The sequence below is a fragment of the Lepidochelys kempii genome, chromosome 14 (genome assembly GCF_965140285.1).
Source record: "Lepidochelys kempii isolate rLepKem1 chromosome 14, rLepKem1.hap1, whole genome shotgun sequence".
NCBI classification, from domain to species: domain Eukaryota; kingdom Metazoa; phylum Chordata; order Testudines; family Cheloniidae; genus Lepidochelys; species Lepidochelys kempii.
Genome location: NC_136393.1, coordinates 14,042,882 through 14,070,631, shown reverse-complemented (window position 1 = coordinate 14,070,631; position 27,750 = coordinate 14,042,882). Strand labels below are relative to the sequence as shown.

At 50.2% G+C, this 27,750-nt stretch overlaps 1 protein-coding gene across 3 annotated transcripts; it reads right to left on the bottom strand.

The window, feature by feature from the left end:
* Positions 1-7,355: 7,355 nt before the first annotated feature.
* On the bottom strand, positions 7,356-26,136 carry RAB37 (RAB37, member RAS oncogene family). 3 transcript variants are annotated; one of them, XM_073310209.1, is made up of 10 exons: positions 25,977-26,134; positions 20,986-21,096; positions 17,091-17,132; positions 16,330-16,396; positions 16,129-16,181; positions 14,750-14,815; positions 11,475-11,531; positions 10,099-10,175; positions 8,674-8,775; positions 7,356-7,971 (listed from the first exon to the last, which is right to left on the bottom strand). In XM_073310209.1, the coding sequence occupies exons 1-10, from the start codon at positions 26,079-26,081 to the stop codon at positions 7,968-7,970; spliced, it is 684 nt and encodes a 227-aa protein (XP_073166310.1). In that variant the 5' UTR covers positions 26,082-26,134; the 3' UTR covers positions 7,356-7,967. The 3 variants fall into 3 exon arrangements, with proteins under 3 accessions (XP_073166310.1, XP_073166311.1, XP_073166312.1); XM_073310210.2 differs by lacking the exon at positions 25,977-26,134 and adding an exon at positions 24,035-24,111 and having other exon boundaries at positions 7,356-8,775; XM_073310211.1 differs by lacking the exon at positions 20,986-21,096 and having other exon boundaries at positions 7,356-8,775; positions 25,977-26,136.
* Positions 26,137-27,750: the final 1,614 nt, after the last annotated feature.

The window sequence follows — 27,750 nt, the reverse complement described above, 5'->3', positions numbered from 1 at the left end:
TGCGCGTTCCAGAGCCTGTCACCGTCCTTTATAGCAGGGGGCGGGCCCGGGAGGACTGCGCGGCGACGCCAGGCCAATCGGAGTAAGGCGGGGGCGGAGCTGAGGGGAGATGACGCGGCCCATGAGGCCCGGGAGTTTAATCCGAGCCGCGAGAAGGCGGGATTATGCAAATAGCAGGAAATAGCCTCCCTCCACGTCTTGGCTGGCAGCTGAGCCTCGCGCCTGCAAGGAAAGTTCTCCGGAAGCAGAAGTGTCACAAAGTAGCAAGAGTGAAGATTCTGCAGGGCTGGGAACTTCCTTCCATCGGAGACAGGGAGTCTAAGAGGAGCAGGCGTGAGGGCAAGTTGAGTAACCCTCCCTGCAGCCAAGCATCAGGGGGTAGCTGCCTGGCTCAGTCCGTATCCACAAAAACAACAAGGAGGCCTGTGGCACCTTAAAGACTAACTGATTTATTTGGGCATCGGCTTTTCGTGGGTCAAAAAACCCCACTTCTTCAGGTGCAGACTTCCCTGCAGACTCACGATGAGCAGGAGCTTCCCAGGGAGGCAGAATTCCTGTAGCGGGAAGACGTGCTGCTAAGAAGAGAGGCTGGGCTGACTCATCCTCCTTGTTCAGTGAACGCCCCAAGCGGCTCACTGACAGCTCGCAAATGACTTTCTCTGGCCAGCTTCTGCCAGCACCGGAATCTGTTCAGTACAAGTGGTTCTGGATCTGACTGTGGTGGTGACCCAGTTGCTTGGGAGTTATGGGCTTCACATACTTTAGGAACTGGTCGAATTACTCATTGCTAATAATGTTCATTGCAAGCGTAGCCCCCTTTTCAGTTTCAGAATGAACTTGAACAGCTCCTGGTTCCTACTAACCTTTTCATTACTCCGGTTCACAGAATCGTTTCAACTTTCAGTCCCAGGGGCTGTTCCTGAACTATCTGCTTTAATTCTGCCTTTGACTAATTACTATCTGGGGTATAGGATTTTTCAGTCACATGGCATTGTTTCTGCTCTCTGATTGGATAAGTGCGGTTTTTGAATAGGAGAACAACGAGTAACAAACAACAGGCATCAGGCATGAATTCCTGGAGAAATCATCAGCCATGCTTAAATTACTGACATTTGCAGGATTTGTGAACATTTTGACTCACCTAGGAAGCAATCCTGATGTGTCCCACTACTGACACCCAACACACCTCCTTGTCCAGCTAAGGGACACACACAGCTCCTGCATTGCATCCCAAACCCATGCTATAACAGTCTTGCTATTCCTGTTCTCTCAGTGGTGTTCTCATTTTGACATGGCCTAATATCCATTAGAGATGAGTGATGGCACCAAACTCACTGAAATTGCTGTCTTTGGCAGATTTTAATCTAGGCCTCCAGAAGCAATTGAACTTCTGTGTTTACTAGAGCAACAGGAATCACATAAGTCAAAACAGTATCAGAGGTTAGATTCCTTAGTCAAATTAGGTGGAGAAGAAGGGAGAGAAGATGAAATTACACCATGAACTCTGAGCTGCTGAGGGCACTAGTCTGTTTCTCCATGTGGACTGACCGCTTTACAGATATGGTGCTGGACTTTTTCCCCTTTGGTAAAGGTTGTTTGGGTGTAATGGCACAGGCTGTGGGGGGAGGTTGTTTTCTTTGCAGCACCCAGATGAGGCTGGGATCGTTAGCCTTGTGCGGTTTTCTTCTTGAAAAGAACTTCTCTCCCTTTCTCCAAATTCCAGATCAGTTTTCCCTGAGTTCCCCTTTGCAACTCTGCTAATTGGACTTTGTCTGTTCATCTACACTGTGGCTTTATGGACACAGCAAAACTTTGTGGGCTGCCTGAGGTTAGTGCTGTAAGTCAAACTCACTCCAAATAGCATCATGAGGGGCCCTTTAGCCTTTAGAAACCCAACATCATCTTTTTGGTAAACACTAAGGATAACACTGAGGCTGGGAGTTGGGTGAAGCTGCAGCTTCATTTTGTAGGCGAAAGGGGAGCAGCAGCTTTCTGTTACTCAAGAGACAACATTACTCGGGACATGCATTTACGAATCTAAGATGGAGTTTCCTTTGCTCACGACAGCCCATTAGACTTCAGTTCCTCTCTCCTTAACTGAGAAGGTAATGGAATGCAGAAATCTTGAAATAATGGACCACAACAGTTCTCAACTCCTCCCTCCTGGTGTTTTTGCCTGCCCATTATTCCACATTTATTTGACTCTAACATTTTAAAAGAGGACATTTGAAGGGACACAACTTAGAAATCATAGAATATAAGGGTTGGAAGGGACCTCAGGAGATCATCTAGTCCAACCCCCTGCGCAAAGCAGGACCAATCCCCAATTTTTGCCCCAGATCCCTAAATGGCCCCCCTCAAGGATTGAACTCACAACCCTGGGTTTAGCAGGCCAATGCTCAAACCACTGAGCTATCCCTCCCACCCAAAAACTTGAAAAAAATCCCATTCAGATCTGAAAATATTGCACTTACTATTATAACTTGTAACCCCTATGATCACTGTACCCAAGAGTCAAATTAGACTTTTCACCCCGGTATGTTTATTTTGTGCATTTGACACCAGTTGTGTGCAGTCCGGTGTACTATTCTGGTGATGGTGCATGCCCCATCCCCTCCCCCAGGCCCTGTCAGAAGTTGCTTACCTGTACCACAGCAGCAGAGCTAAAACCAATGAAGTGAGCTGTAGCTCACGAAAGCTCATGCTCAAATAAATGTGTTAGTCTCTAAGGTGCCACAAGTCCTCCTTTTCTTTTTGCGAATACAGACTAACACGGCTGCTACTCTGAAACCAGGCAGCAAGTAATAGTCTGAGCACCTCGGGTGGTTTTGCTTTTACTGTGAGGCCTGGCTAGAAATTCCTCTGAACTTAAACAGGGAGGCAGAAAAACCCTTAACAGTTTTTTTAAAGGAATTTAAAATGCAAATTAAATCTACGTTGGTTGGTTGTTTTGGGTCTCCCCCTTTCTTTTCCATCATATGTGATCATCATCTGCTGGACAGAGCGAAGGCCTGCCGCAACTTCAGCTGTGTGGACACAATTAAAAATGCATGGACAGAAGCTCCTGTGGAATAGATGGGAGCTTTAATGAACCCTTCTGCAGTTTGTTTATACAATTACTAGTATGCTTAAGAGAATCACAGCAACACAGAGCTGACAGTGTCAACTGGGAACTCCAGCAAAGTGGACTTCGTGCCCTAACATTGCTAGTTAAAATTCAAGCAGGATGAATGTCCTTAGGGAAGTGAGTCACCTTTCATATCATTTCACTATACAAGGCAGGTAGGCAGCTGAGGAACCTATTTAGTTCTAAGGAGAGCCCTTCATGAAGCACTGAGTAATTTGCAGAGTGGAAATAAAGGCCTTCTGAGGAGGCTTGGGAAGCACATCTGTAATTACCTCCTTTAAGGGTTAGCAGCAGGGTTTAAACCTAGGACTGTCAATACTGTAGAATGGACCTCCACAGCTAGATGAGTAACACAATTAACTGGCAGTAAGCTATCAAAGAAGAGGCCCAGCCACAAGAGGGGGAAAATACAACACATGCTTTGCAAGCATGATACACCTCCTCTCCCTGAGAAGTAGTGCAAGCTGATGTATTCTTCAAGCAAAAAATGTGTTTTTCAGGAATATTTTTATAAGCCAGGAAATACAAGTCAGTGGTGGCAGGGATGGCTTTAGCACTGTGCAGAGAGAGGGAGATGAAATTCACCAGACGAAGGAAAGAAACACACCATATACCCTGCAATTCAGGAACTGAATGATAAAGCAGAAGGTGGCAGCTCTCTGAACCAATGTTTATTTTGCTGATTGGTGACCACTGCTGCATTAGTATCTTCACCTCCCTGATCTCTTCCCAGTCAGGGTTTTTTTTTTAGTAGCTGCTTATTAAGTTAAGATCAAAATTTAGGATGCAAAACAGAAAAGAATTTTAAAAAGAAAAAGAAAAAGCCAACCAACTCTCTCTCTCTCTTCTTTCTTTCTTCCTTTTTTTTTTTTTTTTTTGCAAGCATCAGCCTATCTACAGAAGCAATTCCATTGGTGGGAAGACAAAGGTATTTGGGGAATGCTAGACTCTGCACCATGAGACCAGCAGGGGGAGGAGGTTGGTTTTTATTTGACAGACCATGTTTACTCTTCCCAGTCACCTTGGGACTCCGAAATGTGCAGTGAAATCGTGGGGGCTAGGCAAACGCACACTAAAGATTCCGGGGCTTGAATTTTACACCCTACTTCTCTAATGCCCAGCAAATATTGCAATGCAGATCCCACCCAGCAACATTCTCTCTCTTCTCTAAAGTTCTGAGCTGGAAATTGCTCATGCCAAGAATTAGGCAGACACATTTACTTTCTAAAATACTGAGCTTTAATTCTGTAAATTTGCAAACAACAATCCATGAACAACAAAGACATCGCCCTGATAACAGAGAGAAGCTCAAGAACGTGTGCCAGGGAATAGACTTGCTGGATGTGATCCTGCCACATCAGAGATTCCCATGTGGAATGGTTCAGCGCAGTGTCATTCCATAGCATTCATGACTTGGCAGATATACTTGAACTATGTAAACAAGAAGATAGTCAACAAAAGTATTTTGGGTTTTTTCCTGCCTTTGCTTTCTAGGATCCTGGCTAATGTGATAACATGGGATGCTAGGGTGACTTTGATTTTATTGACAAAGGACTTGATCCTGTTCCCATCAAACTGAATGGGAGTTTTGACATTGATGCCAGTAGAAACAGGTCTAAAGAAAGGGTAAAATGAAGCATAAATTCAGCAATGTTGATTTTAAAACTTACACATAGGGCCTGCTCCTGCTCCCTTTAAACTCAGTGGCAAAACTCCCATTGATTTTGGAGGGGTCAAGATCAAGCCCACAAAATTCATAGGCAAGCATGATATAAAGTGTTTGCTGATTGAGGTGTCTGAGGCATCAGTTCTTTACAGAGTGGGTTTAATCTGATACCCGTCAATGGCAGGAAGAAAGATTTGCATTATATACATAGACAGAAAGGAAATGCAAACAAAATCCATAGGTGGGAGTTTATAAATCTCCTGTGTTATTGCCTCTGCTCTGATTCAAAGCCTTAATCTGGACCAGGAATTAGCCTCCCAGATACTGCACTCCCTCTTCAGACAGCCCAGCAGCATGTTACATAGACTTGGTGCAAGTTTAAATCCCCACATGAGTCTTCCTTCTTGTGCTGAGTGCGGGGCACAGATGCAGAGCTGAGGGTGAAATCGGTAATGCCCGTCGCTGGCAAAGCATAGGGGGAGGTAACGGACTTGCACCCTGTGAAGAAAACATTCCTGAGATTTCAAGTCAAGGGGAAACAAATAGCAGGGCCCTGTATCCAGAGAACTGCTCAGGCTAGTTTGAAGCTCTGACTGACTGACTGGATGAGGAGAACTGTGCATTCCAAATTCAGACCAAATTCAACCACAGGAATAAAAAAAATACAACACGCAAGTAATGGACAAATCAGAAAGTGACCCAGTCATGAAAGATCTCCCTGAGGCCTCTATCATGCTGTTCTACAGGCTAACTCCAGCACTGGTTTGACAAATGATGTTTGTGCTGCCTCTTTGGAGCATTTAATTATTAGTTAAAGCATTTCAGTGTTAAGTCAATCCTCCCATCAATGGGCTTATTAAGCATTGTCAGGGCACTGCCCTAGATGATTAATAATTACAGGGCACTGCTGTGATGAGGCTCCTGCTGCTGAAATATTTATTCCAGCAAAAGTCTGTTCTCATCGGACAGAGCATAATAGCCAATGTGACCAACTGGAGCCAATTCCTGCTCACCTCTGTCACTCCAGTGGTCCTGTTGGCCTCGGTGTGAGTTAGGCCCTGTCTACACTAGGAGCATGTTACCGGTGTAGGAATACTCATATGCTATACCAGCAAAGTGCTCCTAGTGTGGACACACCTCGACCAGCAAAGGTGTGCTTTGTATCAGTATAGTGAAACCACACCGCCCAAGTGAAACAAGCTAGACGGGTAACAGCACCGTTTTGCGGGTATATCTGCATCTACACTATAGACCTTGGCCAGCACAGCTATGCTGGTCAGGGATCACATCTCGTCCCAATATTTCTATGCTGGCAGAAGTCTGTAGGGTAGACATAGCTTTTGCTGTCAGGGGGTCAAATAAATGGACTTTCCTTAAAAGTCCCAGAGCCCAGAGGAACAGGGCCTTTTTCGGTTTTTTAAGCATACGGACAAAAAAAAATATTAGCCCGGTAACTCTAATGGGTAATTATTCCATGCCCTTGTATACAACAGGCATGAGACAGGTGCTGCACACACAGACAAGACAGCTACCTGGAGAGAGTAATGCCGTCACTCTCAGGGCCCCAATTCAGCAAAGTCAATGGGACTCATGTAAAGCATGTGCTTCAGTGCCTTGCTGAATGGGGCCCGGGGAATCACTAGGGGTTTGCAACTTTCACTAGAGAAAGGAAAATGGAAACCAGACAAATGGTAAAATCATGGTAAAGGTGACGCAAATGGGCCACAGTCGGGAAATCTAAACTCTAAAAAGCAATAGCTGTTGAAGAGCTGGCTCGAGAGCTTGGCAGACAGAGAGTCTCTAGCTACCGACAAAATAACTCCTGTATGGGCAGCGGTGATGAGCCTTCTCCCACTATCTCCTGTCAATATGCCTGGGAGTAAACGGGGGGCTTGCTCTCCATGCCCATTTGGAGCTTGGCCGCTCTGCTGACAACTCGGTGCCAATTACAAGGCTTATTTCTGTGCTGTGCACACCCGTCTCTTAGGAACCGGCCAGAGACTCATTTCACACGGGCCACTCCCCAGAGCCAGCAGACGGTGGTCACTGTCAGCGCTGCTGACTTTGGGCTGCATCTGACTCTCCCTCAAGCCAGAGAGAATCTTTCCCTGGGCTTCAGTAAGAATTCAGATTGTAGCTGAGCTGGTGGCCTAGAGGTCAAAGGCTCTGTGCCCTGTTATCAATTCCCTGAGTCCTCCTGAGGAAAACCAAACCTAAGGCAGGACCCATATCACTCATTTGCCCCGTGTTTCCCTGGTGAGCCCCAGAGCCTTCTGAATGCTGCGTAATCAAAGGCACCACATATGCTGCAAAAGCCAGGCTGGCGGGGGGTGCAACAGGGAGAGAGGGTCAAAGCCTCCTCTTCTGCAGCTGTGACCAATTTGTGTCACAGCATCAAGGGTATTTGAACACACCTGGAGAGAGGCAGCAGGGGGTTGCCTTTGAGAGCACGAAATACCCGGTCGCTCAGCAATTAGGGCCTGATCCAGAGCCCAGTGAAATCAACGGGGAGACTCTCAAAGGCCTCAGTGGGCTTTGGATCAGGCCCTTAATTTTCAGCAGTTTTATTTCAACAGCAAGAGGCATGGCTTCTAACTCCATCGGCAGGAGAGCGACCAGCGGAGTGCAATGGAATGAGCTGGGAGAATAAGATCTCCCCTGTCCCGGTGGCGGCCAGGGGGTGGATCCTGCAGCAAGTGGCCACAGGCTGCCAATGCTGGCTCCATGCTCACCCCCACCTTAGCAGCGCGGGTGCTAATGCTTTAGAACAGGAGAGGGGTGGGATCCAGAGAGCGTCCGTGGCATGCTGGGACTTGGCCTCTCGTAAAGGATTAAATCGCAATTTAGCCTGAGATAAATATAAATAAGAGCAGAATTTAAACATTTCTTTTTAGAGTCAGAAAAATAGATAGTGATTTCCTCTCTCTCCACTAACGCTGCGATCGGCAGCTTTCTTCCAACATAGCAGGCACTGTAATAACACTTAGCACCCCAAGTCCTTTGCTTGGGACATGCTCAGCGGCAGGAGGAGGTTGGGCAAAGGGGACAGCCCAGCTGCAGGGGCCTGGAGGAGGTGAGAGGAGTGGGGAGGGACCAGCTGTCACAGGGAAAAGGTCTCCTATGCCTCTTCCTTTAGCAAACACTCCTGCCGATTTCATTCGCTGCAGGAAAACTTCACCTGTTAATGCAAGAGGGAGAGAAACGGTTCTTCCTGCCCTGGCCCCCTCAGCCTGGTGAGACTCCAGAGCAGATGTCTCATGGAAACTGGTCAGAAAGGTGGTGACTCTAGACTGAAAGGTGTGGGACCCCGGCTATGCAGCAGTGCTGACCTGGCCCAATCCAGATAGATACAGGGCCGTGGCTACGCTGCTGAGGATGACTCGGTCCCGTCTTGAAAATGGGGCACTGGCAATGCAGCCAACATTGACTTGGCCCAGTCTGGATAGACACTGGACTCTGGCTTGTTTTAAGGCTGAACCAGCTGAGTCCTGATCATTGGGGTCCTGGCTATGCAGGCGAGGCTGACGCAAGCCACTCCCAAGAGGCCAGGCTTTGGCTGTGCTGCCAGGAGTGACTCCCCAAAGGTTGGACTCTCACATTGTAAGATTTGCTAGTCAGGCAAAACCCAGAACTGGCCTTTATTTGGCTGCTGTTGTAACTTCCCCGCAGCCACCCACACTCATGCACGTCCACACACCCCCGCATGCACACCCCGCCCCCTCTCAGGGTAGGTTTGCCTTTTTCCTATTGTAATTTATGGCCAGAAATATTTGTAAAGGTCTTCTGACCAGTTTCCTCTCCAGCCCCGCCTTGCTCTTGCATTATACCAGGCCCCTGTGCCCCAAGTCCTCCTTCCTGCCCTGCCATCCTCCTCTCTCACATGAAGGAACAGCAGCTGGTCTTCTTCTTCTGTGACTCTATGTAGTCGTGAATCTGGAACCTGGGCTCGTCCGGCTGCTGCACAGCTCGCTGCTTGAGTTCTCTGAAAGAAGCACAGCGGTGAAACATCACACCAGCCACCCCTCGCCCAGCAGAAGCAGCTGTGCATCCCTGAAGAAAGGTGGACACGGTGTTCTCCACCTCCCTTTCTTCCAGGGGGTGTGATGAGAGGGTGGAACACATGGCTCGACTTCTTGAGCAGACCTGGCCCTGTTCTACTTCCCCCAGCAGGATGTGCCATGGGAGCGACAACCTCAGCCCACTCCAGTCCTCTCTGCCAGCCGATACATCTGGCCAAGTCTTAAGCCAGTGTTCAGGAGGCCAAGAGCCACATTGACGGAGAGATACTGAGCTCCAGCCAGGGAAACAATATGAATTCAGGGGAAGGTGAAACAAAACCCCGTGAAGAATTGTATCTTGGAGGGCTGGGGGCTGCGGATGGGACAGATGTGTTAGCACAGGGTTAATCCCACTTGCTGGCAATGGACCTGCATCATGTAGCACTGGGATAACATTCAAGGAGCCTTTGATCTTTCTATTTCGAGGTGGAACGCAACAGTACCTCTGTGAATCAGTGGCTAGCAGCAGCATAGCTCCCTTTCAGCCCTTTTGCCCTGGCCCCTGCTGCATCTGGCACGTCGGTGGTGGAAAGCAGTGAGGTTTTTTGAAGTGCTGCTGGGAATTGGACCCACATCCCAGGGACATTGGGTGGCAATTCACAGGCTTGTGACCTGACTGTCAAAAATTAACTCTGGGCTAGAACTTGGCTCCCCAGCCGGAGAGCAGAACAAGGTCTGGGGACAAAGGAGACAAGGGACCAGCTCCTCAGCCAAAGTCAATGGAACGCTGCCCCTTTACGCCAGCTGAGGCTCTGGTCCAAGAGCTCTCAGGGATTCTGATGCTTTTATATCCCACTCTAGAGGAAAGCGTCTGAGCGTTACAGACTTTGCCCATAGGAAGTGCTGTGCTGGAGCGGACCAGCAGCCCATGCAGACCTGCAATCTGTCCCTGCCCTGGGCAAATGCCAACTGCTTCAAAGGAAAGCATCAGACCCCCGCATTGACCAGCCCAGGTGTGCATGCTTTACAAACATCAATGAGTTAAGCTTAATAATACTCTGAGATAGGGCAATTTTATAGCCATCGGGGGATAAGCAGCTTGCCCACACAGTGAGTGTGTAGATCCCAAGAGCCCTGGTCCCCTGCTCTAACCACTAGATGACACTTTCCCTTTGAAGGCAAAGATATCTCCCTCCCCCAGGGGCACATGTTCCCAACTCTGTACGCACATGTTAAATCAATGCCCCTTGGTATGGGAAGGCAGCCCTGGCATGGGAAGCTGCCCTTTCAGTCCTTCAGTTACTCACTTGGCAATGGCCCGAAATGCCAGCTCCACATTCATACCCGTCTTGGCGCTGGTCTCCATGAAAGGCACTCCGTATTCCTGCAGAGGGGGTGCAGCACCATCAGCCACTGCGCTGCCAGTTACTACCCCTTCCCCTAGCTCCCGTCCTCTTCTGAAACACCCCCGCCGATCTACCAGCAAAGCCAATCTCAGGGGATTCAAGGCGGTTCCTTGGGTCTGGGCCTTTGGCCAGAAGAGGCCCCAGACGGAACAGCAACCGGAGGCAGAGCAACCAGCGGCGGTGCTATGCACTTGCACAGCTGGTTACTCCGGGGAGGCCTGGTTTGAAGGAAGATTGAGGAGTCCAGAAGGGGGAGAGCAGATCAGAGGCCTTCTGAGGGGGAGGGGAACAGGGGTCTCTCTGGGGATCTGGAGAGGATGCTAATGTTTTGGTGGAGCCTCATTTGACCGTATCATAGAAGAATCATAGAATCATAGAAGATTAGGGTTGGAAGAGACCTCAGAAGGTCATCTACTCCTACCCCCTGCTCAAAGCAGGACCAATCCCCAACTAAATCATCCCAGCCAGGGCTTTGTCAAGCCGGGCCTTAAAAACCTCTAAGGATGGAGATTACACCACCTCCTTATGTAACCCATTCCAGTGCTTCACCACCCTCCTAGTGAAACAGTGTTTCCTAATATCCAACCTAGACCTCCCACACTGCAACTTGAGACCATTGCTCCTTGTTCTGTCCACGCCACTGAGCAGACAGATTAATGGTCTCTCACATACCTTGGCAGGCTGAGGGGTGCGTCCTTGTACTGCACACTGCTCCAATCTTTAACGCCACTCCCACCAATGCAGCCCTCTCAGGGTCCTCCCTCACACTGCAATTCAATTGCGCCCCCACACCCTATCTTCAGCCCTCAACCTCCTGCATCTCATAGCCCAAACCCTCCCTGCCCTCCCATCCCATCTAGCCTCCTCCCCTACATCTGACCTCTCTCACTTTCATCCCTTCAGTCCAGACACAGTCTCAGAGTCAGTGCTTAATTTGTAATGAAAGAGCGGCCGGGCCTCAAGCAATTGTTTTACATTTGTAACTGATACAGCAAGCCCAGAGGTGCCGGGGCTCCGAGCTGCCAGGCCCTGGCACAAATTAAGCACGGCCCAGAGTACGTCTAAATCTGAAAGTGGTTTAAGAGCTGGAGGAACTGAGGTGATAGATGGATGATTGGCTCAGAGAAACAGCTCTGTGATCCCGGGGAGTAGCCTAGTTAAGGTCTGTCCTGCACAGCAAAGGTGATCATAGCCCACATGGGACTGAGGATGATGAAGGGAGGGGCCAGATACCTTCAGGGATGACAGACACCCTGCAAAACCCTGGGGCAGCTCACCCTGGCTAGTGACTCTCCATCCTCCATCCTGATGACTCTCTCGTTGCTCACATCAGCCTGTAAACAAAGGGAAATAGTTACCGGAGTGGCACAGAGACTCACAGATCAGCCTTGCACTAGCAGGCCATCACGGAGCCTCCGAGTCCTTGACTTCACTTGCTGAAGAATCAGACTTGGGCTTCCCTCTGCTGGCAGAAGTGGGCATGGACGCACACGAGTGTCATTTTGCGGCATTTAAACCGCTCACCGGGTTCTCTTAGGAAAATTCCAAACCCAGGTAAATGTCACAGGGAGGGACGTGGGCACAGCAATGGGAGCTCAGAGCTCATGGATTCTGTTCCCAGCTCTGACATGGGCTCCCTCTGGGACCTAGGTGGGAAATTAAGGTTGGAAGAAGAAGAATGCTCTATACAGGCTACGTGTTATCAGAGAACCAAGTTAAGGAATTACAGAATCTAAAATGACAGGTTTCAGAGTAACAGCCATGTTAGTCTGTATTCGCAAAAAGAAAAGGAGTACTTGTGGCACCTTAGAGACTAAACAATTTATTTGAGCATGAGCTTTCGTGAGCTACAGCTCACTTCATCAGATGCATACCGTGGAAACTGCAGCAGACTTTATATACACACAGAGAATATGAAACAATACCTCCTCCCACCCCACTGTCCTGCTGGTAATAGCTTATCTAAAGTGATCATCAAGTTGGGCCATTTCCAGCACAAATCCAGGTTTTCTCACCCTCCACCCCCCCACACAAATTCACTCTCCTGCTGGTGATAGCCCATCCGAAGTGACAACTCTCTACACAATGTGCATGATAATCAAGTTGGGCCATTTCCTGCACAAATCCAGGTTCTCTCACCCCCCTCCCAAAAACCACACACACAAACTCACTATCCTGCTGGTAATAGCTCATCCAAAGTGACCACTCTCCCTACAATGTGCATGATAATCAAGGTGGGCCATTTCCAGCACAAATTCAGGTTTTCTCACCCCCCCACCCCCATACACACACAAACTCACTCTCCTGCTGGTAATAGCTCATCCAAACTGACCACTCTCCAAGTTTAAATCCAAGTTAAACCAGAACATCTGGGGGGGGGGGTAGGAAAAAGCAAGGGGAAACAGGCTACCTTGCATAATGACTTAGCCTCTCCCAGTCTCTATTTAAGCCTAAATTAATAGTATCCAATTTGCAAATGAATTCCAATTCAGCAGTTTCTCGCTGGAGTCTGGATTTGAAGTTTTTTTGTTTTGAGATAGCGACCTTCATGTCTGTGATTGCGTGACCAGAGAGATTGAAGTGTTCTCCGACTGGTTTATGAATGTTATAATTCTTGACATCTGATTTGTGTCCATTTATTCTTTTACGTAGAGACTGTCCAGTTTGACCAATGTAAATGGCAGAGGGGCATTGCTGGCACATGATGGCATATATCACATTGGTGGATGTGCAGGTGAACGAGCCTCTGATAGTGTGGCTGATGTTATTGGGCCCTGTGATGGTGTCCCCTGAATAGATATGTGGGCACAGTTGGCAACGGGCTTTGTTGCAAGGATAAGTTCCTGGGTTAGTGGTTCTGTTGTGTGGTATGTGGTTGTTGGTGAGTATTTGCTTCAGGTTGCGGGGCTGTCTGTAGGTAAGGACTGGCCTGTCTCCCAAGATTTGTGAGAGTGTTGGGTCATCCTTTAGGATAGGTTGTAGATCCTTAATAATGCGTTGGAGGGGTTTTAGTTGGGGGCTGAAGGTGACGGCTAGTGGCGTTCTGTTATTTTCTTTGTTAGGCCTGTCCTGTAGTAGGTAACTTCTGGGAACTCTTCTGGCTCTATCAATCTGTTTCTTTACTTCCGCAGGTGGGTATTGTAGTTGTAAGAAAGCTTGACAGAGATCTTGTAGGTGTTTGTCTCTGTCTGAGGGGTTGGAGCAAATGCAGTTGTATCGCAGAGCTTGGCTGTAGACGATGGATCGTGTGGTGTGGTCAGGGTGAAAGCTGGAGGCATGTAGGTAGGAATAGCGGTCAGTAGGTTTCCGGTATAGGGTGGTGTTTATGTGACCATTGTTTATTAGCACTGTAGTGTCCAGGAAGTGGATCTCTTGTGTGGACTGGACCAGGCTGAGGTTGATGGTGGGATGGAAATTGTTGAAATCATGGTGGAATTCCTCAAGGGCTTCTTTTCCATGGGTCCAGATGATGAAGATGTCATCAATATAGCGCAAGTAGAGTAGGGGCTTTAGGGGACGAGAGCTGAGGAAGCTCTGTTATGGCATAACATTTTTATGGCTGATTTAGAACAACGCTTCCTCAGCTCTCGTCCCCTAAAGCCCCTACTCTACTTGCGCTATATTGATGAGCTATTACCAGCAGGAGAGTGAGTTTGTGTGTGTATGGGGGTGGGGGGGTGAGAAAACCTGAATTTGTGCTGGAAATGGCCCACCTTGATTATCATGCACATTGTAGGGAGAGTGGTCACTTTGGATGGGCTATCACCAGCAGGAGAGTGAATTTGTGTGGGGGGGGTGGAGGGTGAGAAAACCTGGATTTGTGCTGGAAATGGCCCAACTTGATGATCATTTTAGATAAGCTATTACCAGCAGGACCGTGGGGTGGGAGGAGGTATTGTTTCATATTCTCTGTGTATATAAAGTCTGCTGCAGTTTCCACGATATGCATCCGATGAAGTGAGCTGTAGCTCACGAAAGCTTATGCTCAAATAAATTGGTTAGTCTCTAAGGTGCCACAAGTACTCCTTTTCTTTTTGAGAATCTAAAATGGCGCCTGGTTCTGGGTTTGGGGCAGCGAGTCACATCCACCGTAGGTCCCTGAAACAGTGGAACCCAGAGTTTGGGCCCTGGTGGTGACGCTGTCTGTGGGATATCATAGCTTCTTGAGCTTCCCTCCATGCCTACTGGACAACTCAAGGAGTAGCTGAGTTTTCTGTCTGGTACCTTGGTAGATAGGTACTTGGGTTTGATGAAATACAGACAAGGCCACACAGGCTGATGAAGTTGGAAAATGAAGAAGTGTGAATGCTGCCCTGCATGGTCAGAGCTGATACGGATTAGCAGTGGTTGGAGATCATGTTCTTCCAAAATGGGGCAGGCAAAGCCCCCCCATGAGATGGTGTCACTGAATGAAGAGGGGGAGCCTCAGAACCACATCTGTACGGATTTGGGGTGTCCTTGGTCTGAGGTGGGGGGCACAGCACAAAACAAAGAAGGAGAGTAGCTGTACATGAGCACATCTCTCAGTCACCCACCAGGAAGCGACACTCACCTTATTGCCTAACAACATAATGACCACATCCTTTTGGGCATATTCATGTATCTGTGTGAGCCAGGCCTGCAAGAGAGGAAGAGGGTCACATGGTATTAAAGATGAACAGCGGAGACAAGCAGGTTTATATGCAACTATAAGTGTGTGGGGAGAGCCAGGAAGGCCTCTGCATAGCAACAGCCAGATTAAAGGGGTGGAACATGGGCTGCTATTTCCATGTAGTTTTGGAGCACTTATGCCCAAGAGTCTCTGGGACACACAAATAATGGCTGGTGAAAAAATTCAAGGATTCAAAATCTGCTTTTGTTCTGATGTGGAAAGAAACGGAGACTTTTCAACATTTTTCATGGACCAAAACAGAGAAAGAAAGATCCTTGCTCAGCCTGATTTGGGGCGGAGACTAAAACCTGGGTCATCCACATTCCTGGGGAGTGTCTGAACCATGGGGCTATTTGCTGTTCTGGGGTGGTGCATTGTCTCTCTCACCCTTGCCACCAGCAATTCCAGCGGGGACCTGAGAAACCTTCTCAACAAAAGTGGTGTCAAACAGATCCCTCTCCATGAAAAGTTTTGGTTTTGACCATTTTCTGATGGAAAATATGTTTCATCGAAAAATTCCCAGCCAGCTCTCATCTCTGGGCACCTTAGTCAACGGTTTGTCTTTGCACCTCAGTGTCCTGTAGAGTCTGCCAGCCCGTACCATCTTGCGCCCATTTCTGAGCCTCAAGACACTGTCTGCCAAGAGGCAGGATTCAGAGGCAGCCTCCCTTTGGGTCCCTGATTTAGTAGGGTGCCAGCTACCTTCGGTGCCCGTTGACTGTGCATGGCTTTCAATACATTGTAGCACCGAACAATTCTTCCAAACCCATCTGACTTAACAACTCATGTTACCGCCATCCAGTGCGGCTGCATCACCAATGTGATAGGTTGGAGCGGATAATAGTCTACTACAGTTGCCAGCTAACAGAGTTTCTCCTTCAGCTCAAGCAACAGAGGCTCTGCTTTCAGTGCTGAAGACCCCAAGTTCATTTCTTGCTGACAACCCAGGATAAGAGAGCCCCACTGGTTTCGAGGAGAGCCGAGGGTGCTCAGCTTTCTGCACTATTGGGTTCAGTATTTCAGGTTCTGGACCCAAAGTATAACGATTCCCCTATGCCCGCTGTGACTAAGGCAAAAGTTGCCCATTGCATCGTAACACAGAGCAAACTGAATAGGCAGAGAAGTGGCTGTTCTGCATTGCTAGCTGCCAAGCATTGGGAAAGGCCCTCCCATTACATCAGTCTGCCAGAGCTTTCAGAATGAGGAGACTCTGCTGCCCCTCTCTGGGGGTTTAGGAGTTAACGATTGTGTCAGTGAGGTCCAAGGAGATACATACTGACCCGAACATTGTCAAAGGACATTTTGCTGGTGATGTCATAAAAGAGGAGCAAAGCTGGAAGAAAAGAAGAGAGACAAAGCGGGGGTTTAATGAAGATTCTGTTCCTGGGTATTAGTGGCAAGAGCAGCTCCACTAGGTCTGCAGATTCCGGTTCTCATCTGACCCCGGATCGGGCAAACCACAAACCCGCCTAAGAACCTACCCTGGGCATCTCTGTAGTAGGCGTGGGTCATGCTACGAAATCGCTCCTGCCCTGCTGTGTCCCAGATCTGCAAAGAAACAGCCCCGATGAAAACCAAGGGAGAAACCCCACTGCCACCGGTTTCATTCCCAGCTCTCCAATTCCAGGGGAGCGTTGGCATCCGGGCATAACAGAAGGGAAAGAACCAAGACCTCAGAGTCAGTGCAAGGGTTGGAAGCACTCAGGGACACACGGCTTGTATATGCCACTCCTTGTGTAGGAGGGGATTTCCAGGTTATAAAAACAAGTCTGAAAGAGATTCAGAGCTCTGGATTAAATTATATATGAGGTCCCAAGCAAGACTTCAGGCTGCGAGTTGCCAAAGTTATATGGGGCAAATGCATGAAAGGTTGGTAAAAACTAAGCCTTTGTCCCTGGTCTTTATGAAGGGATGTTTTTAAAGGTGTTGTATATTGTACACATATCGCATATCACGTACCACATCACACCCAGAACAGTCTTTTCCCCCAAGGCCTCACCTCTCCCTGAGAAATGTCCATATTAATAGCTATCAAACACTGGCTGACTGTGCACCGTCACTGCAAGAGTTAAGCTGGGAGAGAAAAGATCGGCTTCCCTTCCCCTCCCCCCAAACCTTATTAGGGAGTGTGTACACATGGCAAAGAATAGATAAAAGCCATGGATCATGGCCTATTTGTACAGACACCCTCAGACAAAGTATCAACTGCACATGCTGCATCAGGATCAGATACTGGACTCACCTGCAATTTTACTTTCACACCGTCCACTGCCACGACTTTATTCTGTAAGAGAAAACAAAACCACACTGATTTAATATGGTGGGAAAGCCAGGTGTGGTCTTTTGTGGGGTGCACCTTCCCCATACTGCATTCCACGGTACCATAGTCATCTTGAACCCTATGGCATGGTTCAGTATAGACCAGCTCCACTGATGCAGGTGCATGCAATGCTGGATTCAGAGCCTGGAGACAAAAAGAGAAGGAGGTAACAGGTAACTCTCTTCTAGGTCTGTCTCCTTTCTCTGCAGCAGCTTCTCCTGTCAGCTAAATAGCAAGGCAGGATATTAAGAAAGATAGATATTAATTGACTCAACGGCTCATACTCATGGTGTGAGCCCACTGTAAACATTCAAACTGGCAGCTGTGGAGAAAGCTTCCAGCTTGGGCATCCCTCATGGATGCATTTTCCTACAATTTAAACATCCATCTGGAGAGATTGGGAGCTAGTGAACATAAGAACGGCTCTACTGGGTCAGACCAAAGGTCCATCTAGCCCAGTATCCTGTCTTCCAACAGTGGCCAATGCCAGGTGCCCCAAAGGGAATGAACATAACAGGTAATCATCAAGTGATCCATCCCGTTGCTCATTCCCAGCTTCTGGCAAACAGAGGCTAGGGACACCATTCCTGCTCACACATCATGGTCATGGCACCCTAGAAGTACCATAGCTTAGACAGACTGCATTAGAAGCAGAAAAACAGAGACATCCAGAAATAATAATGTATGGAACGAAGGTATCTAACAGAACATCTCTCCTGAAGCCCCCCTCAGAGCTTGGACCAAGAAACCAACAGGAGGTGGTTGTTACCAGTATTTCCAGGGAGCCTGCCCTGCAGGGCACTTTACACCACGCTGCAACATTCTCACTCCTCCACTGATCTGAAATTCAGCCTGTCAAAGAACTTGAAACACCCAGCACCACAATCTGGCTGGTTTGCTTTTATCTCAGAGCCTCTGGGCCTATTTGGCAGCCAGAGGTGCTAACAGATGGGCTGAAACCTGTGAGGGGCTGACTGCCCGCAGTTCCTGCTGACATCCGTGGGAGTTGAAGAAGGTGCTTTGCACGTTGCAGGATTGGACCTAGCACGTGAGCGACACATATTTCCGAGATTGCCCCACATAACAAACAAAAGCAGTCACTTGAGAAACACAAGCAGAGATCAATGGGAAAATTCAGTGCAGCCTCAACCTGGGAGAGAATTTAGCACAGCCCTGTCCCGCTAAGGGGTTCATTTGGCGGCAGTAATGGAGAGGAGTAAAAATCCTGCAAACCTCAACCAGCTACGTATTAGAGAAGCAGCAAGTACCATTAAATCCAGACCCACGCTACACCTGCTCAGACTCCTACCTGTGTCTGCAAACAAGCTTGCTGGGGATGTTTTCATACTGCGGACAGTTGTCCAGGCCCTTGATATTCACCTTATTTTGATTGGCTGGGTGGGTGTTTCTTCTCAATGGATACTCTTTTTACTCCAGTTGTTATGACTGGTCGGGTGGGTGTCACTTGCCAGTGCATTCTCTGATTGGCTGGCTGCCCTCCTAATGAATGCCCTGGATACTCTGGTTGCTTTGATTGGGCACCTCTTGACAGTGGATATTTACAGAGTGGTGCCAGACTCCGAATGGGTAAGGAGAGGGTGCGCCAACGTGGGATGCTGCTGCCAAACCTTCCCCTGGCTGCAGATGACAAATCTGGCGGAACTCAGTAGTGGGGGCATTAAAAAGGCATCCGATGAGCAGGTTAAATGCAGCAGGTCATCTGTAATTAATACGAGCACACTAGCCTTGAACACTTGTCACCAGAGTAATGACACGATGCAAAACAGAGAGGCCCAGGTAAAGCTCTCCATTCAATAGCAGGGAGCTTGCATCTGGCTGAGGCCTCAGGGCAGTGCATGGAGTGCTGCTACAACAGTGCTAGAATACACAACACCGCATGCATGCTCTCGCTCAGCCCAGCCACGCACAGAGACAGGAACAGGGTCTCCTCCGGTTGTTCTTGTCTCAACGTTGATTTTAACTTTGGAGCAGAGACTGTGCTGCATGCCCAGGAGAAGCCCCACAGAAAGCAACGGTTCGGCTCTTGGTGTGCAGAGACAACTGCCCACCATGCCAACCAATCTGGAGTTTCATGGTTCATTTGTACAGTCCCATCTGTCTGTAGCCATCTATTGTCTCCTGTCTTACACTTAGATTGGACACTCCTTGGGGCAGGGACTGTCTTTATGTTCTGTGTTTTAGAGCACCTAGTACAGGGGGTCCTGGGCCATGTGGGGCCCCTAGATATTATGGTTATACAAATGAAAAACAATAATAATAAAATAAGGCCCAATCCACAGGAATGGAGTCAAAGGTGGCATTAGTTTCTGGGCTGCTCTGGGGGTCAAAACAAAGCAGCTCATAGGGGCTGAGGCAGGGGACAGAATCTGCCTCTCCATCTTTGTATGTGTAGTAAAGCACCATGTAACCCTATGGTGCTGTATCAACAATTCAGCACAGAGCTACCATGGGCAACATAGAAAGCCCTGAGGTTAAAATGTCAAGTCACTGACATCAAGAACGTACCTTCATTTCATATACACCTGCACTCTCCCTGACACAAACCACCCTCCACAGCATCACACGGTCACGTATCTGCATCCCAGGACACACAGATCCCAGTGCCCACAGACCCACAATGCCGCGGGCACAACCCTGCATTAATAATCAGTTGCACACACCTGCATTACAGACAGGGCTTGGTGAACTAGTCTGGGTAAAACAGGAACCAGATGGAACATTTCATCACACCGAAGCTGAAGCTCATTTGAGGGCTGGAAGAGTAAAGGTAACGCTCTGGCTTCAGTTTTGTGCCCCTCTGCCTTGCACAGCCGCAGCAAGAGACGCTGGTTCCAGGAGAACAGATGGTTTCTGGCCCAGTTGCCAACAAGGATGATCAGTAAGCATCCTGGGGCACGGACCAGCTTTTTGTTCCGTGTTTGTAAAGTGCCTAGCACAATGGGGTGCTGGGCCAGGCTTGGGCCTCAGAGGCACTGTGGTCATATAAATCAATAATGATAATCCTCCTCCTCCTGCCCCCCAGGAAGCCTCAAATTGCTAGAGTCCAGCTCAGTTGTGCAGGCTTCAAATGTTCACAGAACGGTGGAATAAGAGCCCAGACGTTTGGGCATTTATCTGGCTCAAACCTCTGAAGTTCACCTTTCACTACTGATAAGCCTCCGGCATCCATGCAGGCACACCCATCCACACCGACATCATCTCCAATACATCCTTTGGGAGAACATATCCTCCATTCAAAGAGCCAGACTCCGATCTCTGTGGAACATGGCTTAATTCAGTGGACTAACTCCCAATTCGCCCCAGGGGGAGTGAGAGAAGAATCAGGCCCTAAGTGTAAACGGAGGGCTGGAAATATAAGATAATGAGAAAAAAGCCCATGTCAGGACAGCAAAACCTGGGTCTGAAACTTCCTCTTCCCTTATTCTAATGTACTTTCAGGGCCTACACACTACAAGGATTGGTGCCCTCTGAATACACTAGACTGGAGAGATAGATACTCTCCAAAGCTGCAGCAGCGTGACTGGCTCCAGCCCCAGCAGCATGTGGATCACATCAGCCATTCACATAATACTCTCTGCTTAGCCAGGCTCTGGGCAAAGAGAGAGGGCCCCTCCTCAGTGCTACTCGCCCCTTTTCTTCAGGCAATAGCTCCTGCAATCGAAGACACCAGGGCAGTTTAACTGAATACTCTTCTATTCAATGATTATCTGAATGGGGGCAGAGGGGGTGTTTCACGCTCATCCCCTGAGCTGTAACAAGAGGCTCTCCCTAGCGCAGAAAGCTGCAGCGGTCTCACCCGGAAGTCTATGCCGACGGTGGCTATGAAGGTCCCAGAGAGGAAGGCCCCATCTTTGAACTGGAGCAGGAAGCAGGTTTTCCCCACGCCCGAATCTCCAATCAGCATCACCTACAACACGGGTGCAAAAACTCATTAATAGTGCTGGGGGAGCATGCGATTTGGGGTAAGGGCAGAACTGGGGTGAGGATGGTGCAGCCCTGTTGAGGAGGAGCACTGACTGGGGTGGTGGGTGACACAGTCAGGGGCAGCCTGGGGTGTTTCTTTTTATTCCCGGAGCTTGTCAGAGCCATTTCCTTTCCCAGCTCCCTTTCTCTTTCAAATACAGATTTGAACCCCACACAAAGCAACACTGCCCTATAGTGTAGGTTTCAGATACAGCTTCCCTTAAAGCAGGGTCTCCCCAGCAGTTCGTCTCCTCAGTAACACAGGCTACTGGGAGGTGCAGGTGCTCTGTGCTTCTGCAAGTCAGGCAATGTTTCTCCGCAGTGTCAGCTGCTCCTCAGACTGGGAAATGCTCCTGTAGCTGCAGGTGAGTCCTAGAAATTTAACTTTCTTCCCTCCCTGCTTCTGTGGTGGTCTCTAATACACTCAGAGCCAGGAACAGCTCATATGTTCAGAGCCATCTCACCACCACAGAGTTTCCTTCTCTTCGCTCCCACAGCACTCAGCCATGAGAGCACATGTGACCGGACTCCATGGAGCTTCCAATGGGCAAAATAAGACAGACAGACCGACCGACCGAAAGAACGAACTAGTAGCGGTGGAAGTCATTACAGGAGGGATGTCACTGCTAGAGAGTCTGACCGTGACCCCATTATCTAGCAGGGAATGGCTAAACGAGTTTCCCCTCTATATGAACATAGCATTTAATTGCTGCTTCTGCTGGTGCTTCGGAATGGCGCTAGGCCAGGAGCACGGTGCTGCTGGCACTCTTTGTAACTAGACACGTTTCATCTACAAATACCCCATGGATCTCTTCCTAGAGAATGGGACACACCCTGGCACTATCCCCCTCCAGTCAGTTCTCCAGATACCAGCGTCAGGTTTCTCCCTGAGATCACAGGTAGACGGACAAAGACCTCAGGCCCATCTCAAGAAATGGCTCATTCTTTCTGTTGTCCCCTTTGTCCAGGTCCAAGGAGAAAGTCCAGGATATACACCTTAGCACACTCAATCGGCCTTCACCAAACAGGGACACTGCACCAGAGCAGTAGATCACATTGTGGAACAGGCCAACCAAATACCCTGAGAGAATCTGCTTCAATACAGAAATAAAACCCCCTCCAACCACACACCCCTAGTCGTCATCACACCTACCACCACACACTGGAACTCATACAGAATAACATCAAACAAATACAACCCATACTTGATGGGGACTCCATCCTGAAGGAAATCTTTCCTGAACCCCCACTTCTGGCCTACAAACCACTCCCCAACCTCTCCAAGTTCATCATCAGAAGCAAGCTCCCCGTAGACCAGGGCTCACCAACTCAAAGTGGTGCCAGACCCTACGAGAATAACAGATGCAAAACCTGCAGCCATATCTCCACTGCTCCAGTGATCAACACCTCTCACAACTCACCTTTCAAGATCCATGGATCCTACACCTGCCTATCACAACATGCGGTGTACCTCATCCAGTGCACTAAATGCACAGTAACTACTATGTGGGCGAAACCAGACAATCACTACGCTCTCGAATGAACTCACACAGGAAAACGATACAAGACAAACACCCTGTCACCTGTGGGTGAACACTTTTCACCAAGTGATCACTCTGTATCTGATCTCTCTGTCTTCGTTCTCAAGGGAAACCTGCACAACACTTTCAAAAGACAAGCTTTGGAGCTTAAATTCATAACTTTGCAAGGCACTAAAACTCATGGACTGACCAGGGACACTGGATTTATGGCTTACTACAACAATCCATAACCCACTAACAACCCCCTCCCCAGCTGCCTTCTTCCCCCTTCCTTCACCCCCCCATGACTGGCTGGGTGTTAACGGGCCACTTCCCTTTGAATGGTCCCTTGAAATAGGTGTTAACTACTTACACTGAACAATCTGTTCCACCTTGTATGTAGCTGTGATGCTCGGTGGACCTTTCCCAGAGCTCTGGGTAAACTCAAAATTGCCTCTCTCACCAACGGAAGCTGGTCCAATAAAAGATCTTACCACGCCCGCCTTGTTTCCTTGAGCAAACTCTGACAGCCCCAGGACTCTCTGCCTTGCTCCAACCACCTCACCCACACCAAATACCAAAACAAACACACAGCTCAGCATCCACTCCTCCTAAGCAAACAGCAGCTTGGCTTCATTGGCACCTCCACATCCATTTTTACACCAGGGAGGGTGAGGCAGCACCCTGGCCAGGAGAAACACTGTGCATTATTAACAAGTATTCAGCTGCCCAGAAAGTGCGATCCCCTCCTGCCTGCTCTGCCATAACAGCAATTTCCTGGCCGTCACTGGGTGTTAATTCATCAGGCACATGGGCAGCCCCCAACCCCTGTTAAAACCAGAACACGAAGCAGGGCCTGCAGCAAGCGACCTGCAGAGAATGAAATAGTCTAAGGCAGGGGTTCTCAAACTGGGGGGTTGGGACCCCTCAGGGGGTTCTGAGGTTATTACATGGGGACTCACGAGCTGTCGGCCTCCACCCCAAACCCTGCTTGGCCTCCAGCATTTATAATGGTGTTAAGCATATAAAAAAGTGGGTTTAATTGATAAGGAGGGTCGCCCTCAGAGGCTTGCGATGTGAAAGGGGTCACCAGTAAGAAAGTTTGAGAGCCACTGGTCTAAGGTCCTGCCTGTCAGTGGAGATGAGCCCCTGCACCCTCTGTGGAAGTCAATGGAAGGTGCAGGTGCTCTGTGCTTCTGCAAGTCAGGCCCTGACATTCTAGCTGTCTCTGCCCAGGCATGCAGACAAGGGGTCTGTCCTGGAGGAAAGATGGGGAATGGGATCATTCTTGTTGGGCCGGCAAATAAACTGTACTGCAAAAGATTCTGAGTCCCCAAATGACCCTTCTGCAGGCGAATTCACCTTGACTGATGTCGCCAAATCCTTTGGTGCAGATGCACCTGAAGAGAGGCAAGCTTTGGGAATAGCACTCTATTCTGGCTCTAGCTTGCTCCAGGTAAAGTTTCCAGGTTGCTTTTGGGAAAAAAAAACTCTCCCCCCATAAGCCCATCAAAAAATCAGAGAGAAAGGAGCAGGAGGAAGGTGCAAGCATTAAAAAAGAAAAGAAAAGAAGGAAGTGGCCAAGAAAAAAAAATGGGGCCAAATTCAATTTTTCGGAATAACCAAAGCAAAGCAGAACGAACCCTCACAGCAATTGCAGGCAGGGGCAAAACAAGCTGCTCGGCAGAGTGGAAGAATGGCCAGGGTGCTGGGGGGGCTCAGAAGTGTCCCTCCCCCTCCCGTGATTCAATTCCCTGCTCTGGCACAGACTTCTTGTGTGACCTTGGGCAATTCACTTTGCCTCTCTGGGCCTCAGTTCCCCCAGCCATACAATGAGGGTGTAACAGCCCTGCCCTGCCTCCTGGAGGTGTTGTGAGGTGAAATACCTCAAAGACTCTGGGTTCTCTGGGAGTGGGAGCTGTATAAGATAGGTATTGCAGCGGGGAGTGAGCAAAGCAAGCCCCATGAGGACATGTTTCTCCCTGTGTTAACAGCTCCGGATGCAAATGCAGAGCTCTGTGAGCATAGCGAGACCCAGAAAGGAAAGGGAAGGGCTGCACACATCTCCCTGTACTAAGACTGATAAGCACCCTTCTCAGCTGCAGGCTGCAGGCTCAAGGAGCACAGTGAGCATCTATTCTGCTGGTCCCAGGCTGGGTCTGGATCAAGTCCAGCTCACATATTCCCATGCGCCGGGGCCTGGCCTCTTCTCTGTACAGTGACAATTTTAGAGGTGGATCATCAGAACTCCCTACCGACGATCACATCCAATTGGGGGGGGGGGGGGACGACGACCACTTTTATGGCTGGTAGCAGATACCTCTGCTGGGAACCCTTGCCATGTGGCTGACTGGGTCCCGTGCCCATCCAGTGAAGGCGCCTGATGGCAGCTGACTGTGGGGACAGAGAGAATGGGGAAGCTGGCAAAAAGGACAGAACTGACAGCTGCCAACCGCCCTTGCACTGTGCACTCTTGGGTGCGGGCCTCCATGGCAGCCCTGCTCCCCCTGCCTTGTGAAGTCCCATGGGCCCCCCGCCCTTGTCAGACATGAAGCCAAAACCCTTGGGGTTGGTTCCCACCTACTCAGGCTGTGCCCAGCCAAGAGGTGCTTTGGATCAGCCTCCCTCTCCCGGCCACGGGAACGTATCCGCCCCTACAAGGGCTGCTGCAAGGGGTGGGAACCGCTGGACGCAGCCCCCGGGCTAGGCCAGCACCAGCCTGCGGGGAGGGCAGGGGAGGGCACCGTCCCCCTGTGCTCTGCACACGCAGCCACCCCCACCCTGAGCTTCGGAGGGGATCCCTGAGACCCAGGGCGCGTCTGACAGGCCGTGGGGGAGCGGGGGGGGGCGCGAACCCGGACCCCAGCACGTCTCTCCCCCGCCCTGCCCCACTGGGCCCTTCGCCAACTGTCCCCGCTGCAGAGATGCTGTCAACACGCTGCCCGCCAAACCGCTCGCTTCCTCCCCAGCGCAGCTCGTATCTTGTGAGCCGGACCCGGGCTGCAGGGGGAGCCGCGTGCACCAGCGAGCGCTGCAGACGGGGAAGAAAACCGGCCCCACACGAGCGTGGCCATCGCGGGAGAGGCTCCCCCGCCAGCCCAGGCTCCGCGGCAAGTGGGAGCGGGTCGGGGGGGGGCCGGCCAGCGCTGGGGCTGAGCAACGCCAGGGGACCCCTGGGGAGCAACCCGCCCCCACGCTGCGCCGACCCCTCCCGGCCCCCGGGGCGCAGGCAGCGCGGGGCGGCTGCCCCCTCCGCCCCGCGCCCGGGCGGAGCTCCCCACCCGCGGCCGGGGCAGGCTCCCACCTTGCAGGCGAGCTCGTAGTCCTGCCTGAGCGACGGGAACCGCTCCCGGAGCGCCGCGGGGCACCCGTTCTGGGCAGGAGCCGCGGACCCTGCCCGGCCACTCATGGTCCCAGGAGCCCGCTGCCCGGGCAGCGAGCAGGAACTAGGAGAGGCTCGGCAGCGCCCGCCCCGCTGCTCCTCCTCCCCGCGACCCGCCCCCTTCCCGGCCCCGCTGCGCTCTGTGCAGGGGACCCGACCGAACCCGAGCGAGCCCAGCGGCCTCCCGCACCAGTCAGCGACAGCCGGGCCCGGCCGTTGCTCTGCGGGCTGCGCAGAACCGAACCTCGCTGCGCGTTCCAAGGGCCGAACCGAACCCCAGCGCCCCCTTCCCCGGACCGAGCAGCTTCCCTCTCCCAGCCCGTGCCCGGACCAGACCCAGCGGTGCCGACCCAGCCTTCAGCCAGAACAGAACCCGGTCCCCTGCCCGGACTGGACCCAGGGGTGCCACCGGGCAGCCTCCAGCCAGAACGGAACCTGGTCCCCTGCCCAAACCGGACCCAGCGGTGCCACCCAGCCCTCCTTTCCCCAGGGCTCAACCAAGCCCCTGTCTGGCCGGTCCAGTTCTGTCCCCTTCACTCCCCATTCAGGTGCCCCATCCGTCATAAATATAAAGGGAAGGGTAAACCCCTTTAAAATCCCTCCTGGCCAGAGGAAAAAAATCCTCTCACCTGTAAAGGGTTAAGAAGCTAAAGGTAACCTCGCTGGCACCTGACCAAAATGACCAATGAGGAGACAAGATACTTTCAAAAGCCGGGAGGAGGGAGAGAAACAAAGGGTCTGTGTCTGTTGGTATGCTTTTTTTGCTGGGGATAGACCAGGAATGGAGTCTTAGAACTTTTAGTAAGTAATCTAGCTAGGTGTGTGTTAGATTATGATTTCTTTAAATGGCTGAGAAAGGAACTGTGCTGAATAGAATGACTATTCCTGTCTGTGTGTCTTTTTTGTAACTTAAGGTTTTGCCTACAGGGATTCTTTATGTTTTGAATCGAATTACCCTGTAAGGTATCTACCATCCTGATTTTACAGAGGTGATTCCTTTATTTCTATTTACTTCTATTAAAAGTCTTCTTGTAAGAAAACTGAATGCTTTTTCATTGTTCTCAGATCTAAGGGTTTGGGTCTGTGGTCACCTATGCAAATTGGTGAGGATTTTTACCAAACCTTTCCTAGGAAGGGGGGTGCGAGGGTTGGGAGGATTTTGGGGGGAAAGACGTGTCCAAACTACGTTTCCCAGTAAACCCACTTAGAGTTTGGTGGTGGCAGTGGATATTCCAAGGGTAAAGGATAAAATTAATTTATACCTTGGGGAAGTTTTAACCTAAGCTGGTAAAAGTAAGCTTAGGAGGTTTTCATGCAGGTCCCCACATCTGTACCCTAGAGTTCAGAGTGGGGGAGGAACCTTGACACCATCCCTCTTCTCCTCCAGCTCAGCCACCCACCCCACACTCCATCTTCCCCCCAGCTTCTCTGGAGCCAGGTGAAGGGGGGCTTGGTTTGACTCCCATGGGAGATTTAGGAGAGCCAGGTGAGGAAGGCTTTCCAGCTGGGCACAGTGGACCCAGCAGGATCAACTCATCAGCCTGCATCCAGCCAGCCAGAGCCCAGAACCACAATTGGTTGTAGGCTGCTGCCCAGGGAGGTGTGGGCCTATCCCATAGAGAGGGCCTTAGGCACTGGGAGGTGGGCGGCCTCAGCCAGTGACAGTCATTGTGTGAGTGGCTGCAGGCTAGTAAGG

What these genes read in the sequence shown, in the direction of transcription:
- RAB37 (XM_073310209.1), bottom strand. Translation starts at nt 26,081, where the DNA reads ATGAGTGGCCGGGCAGGGTCCGCGGCTCCTGCCCAGAACGGGTGCCCC. An exon ending in CCGTCGGCATAGACTTCCGG is followed by an intron (nt 17,133 to 20,985) that starts GTGAGACCGCTG and finishes TTTCTCTTACAG; the next exon opens with AATAAAGTCGTGGCAGTGGA. An exon ending in GCATTTCGGGCCATTGCCAA is followed by an intron (nt 8,776 to 10,098) that starts GTGAGTAACTGA and finishes TGCTTCTTTCAG; the next exon opens with AGAACTCAAGCAGCGAGCTG.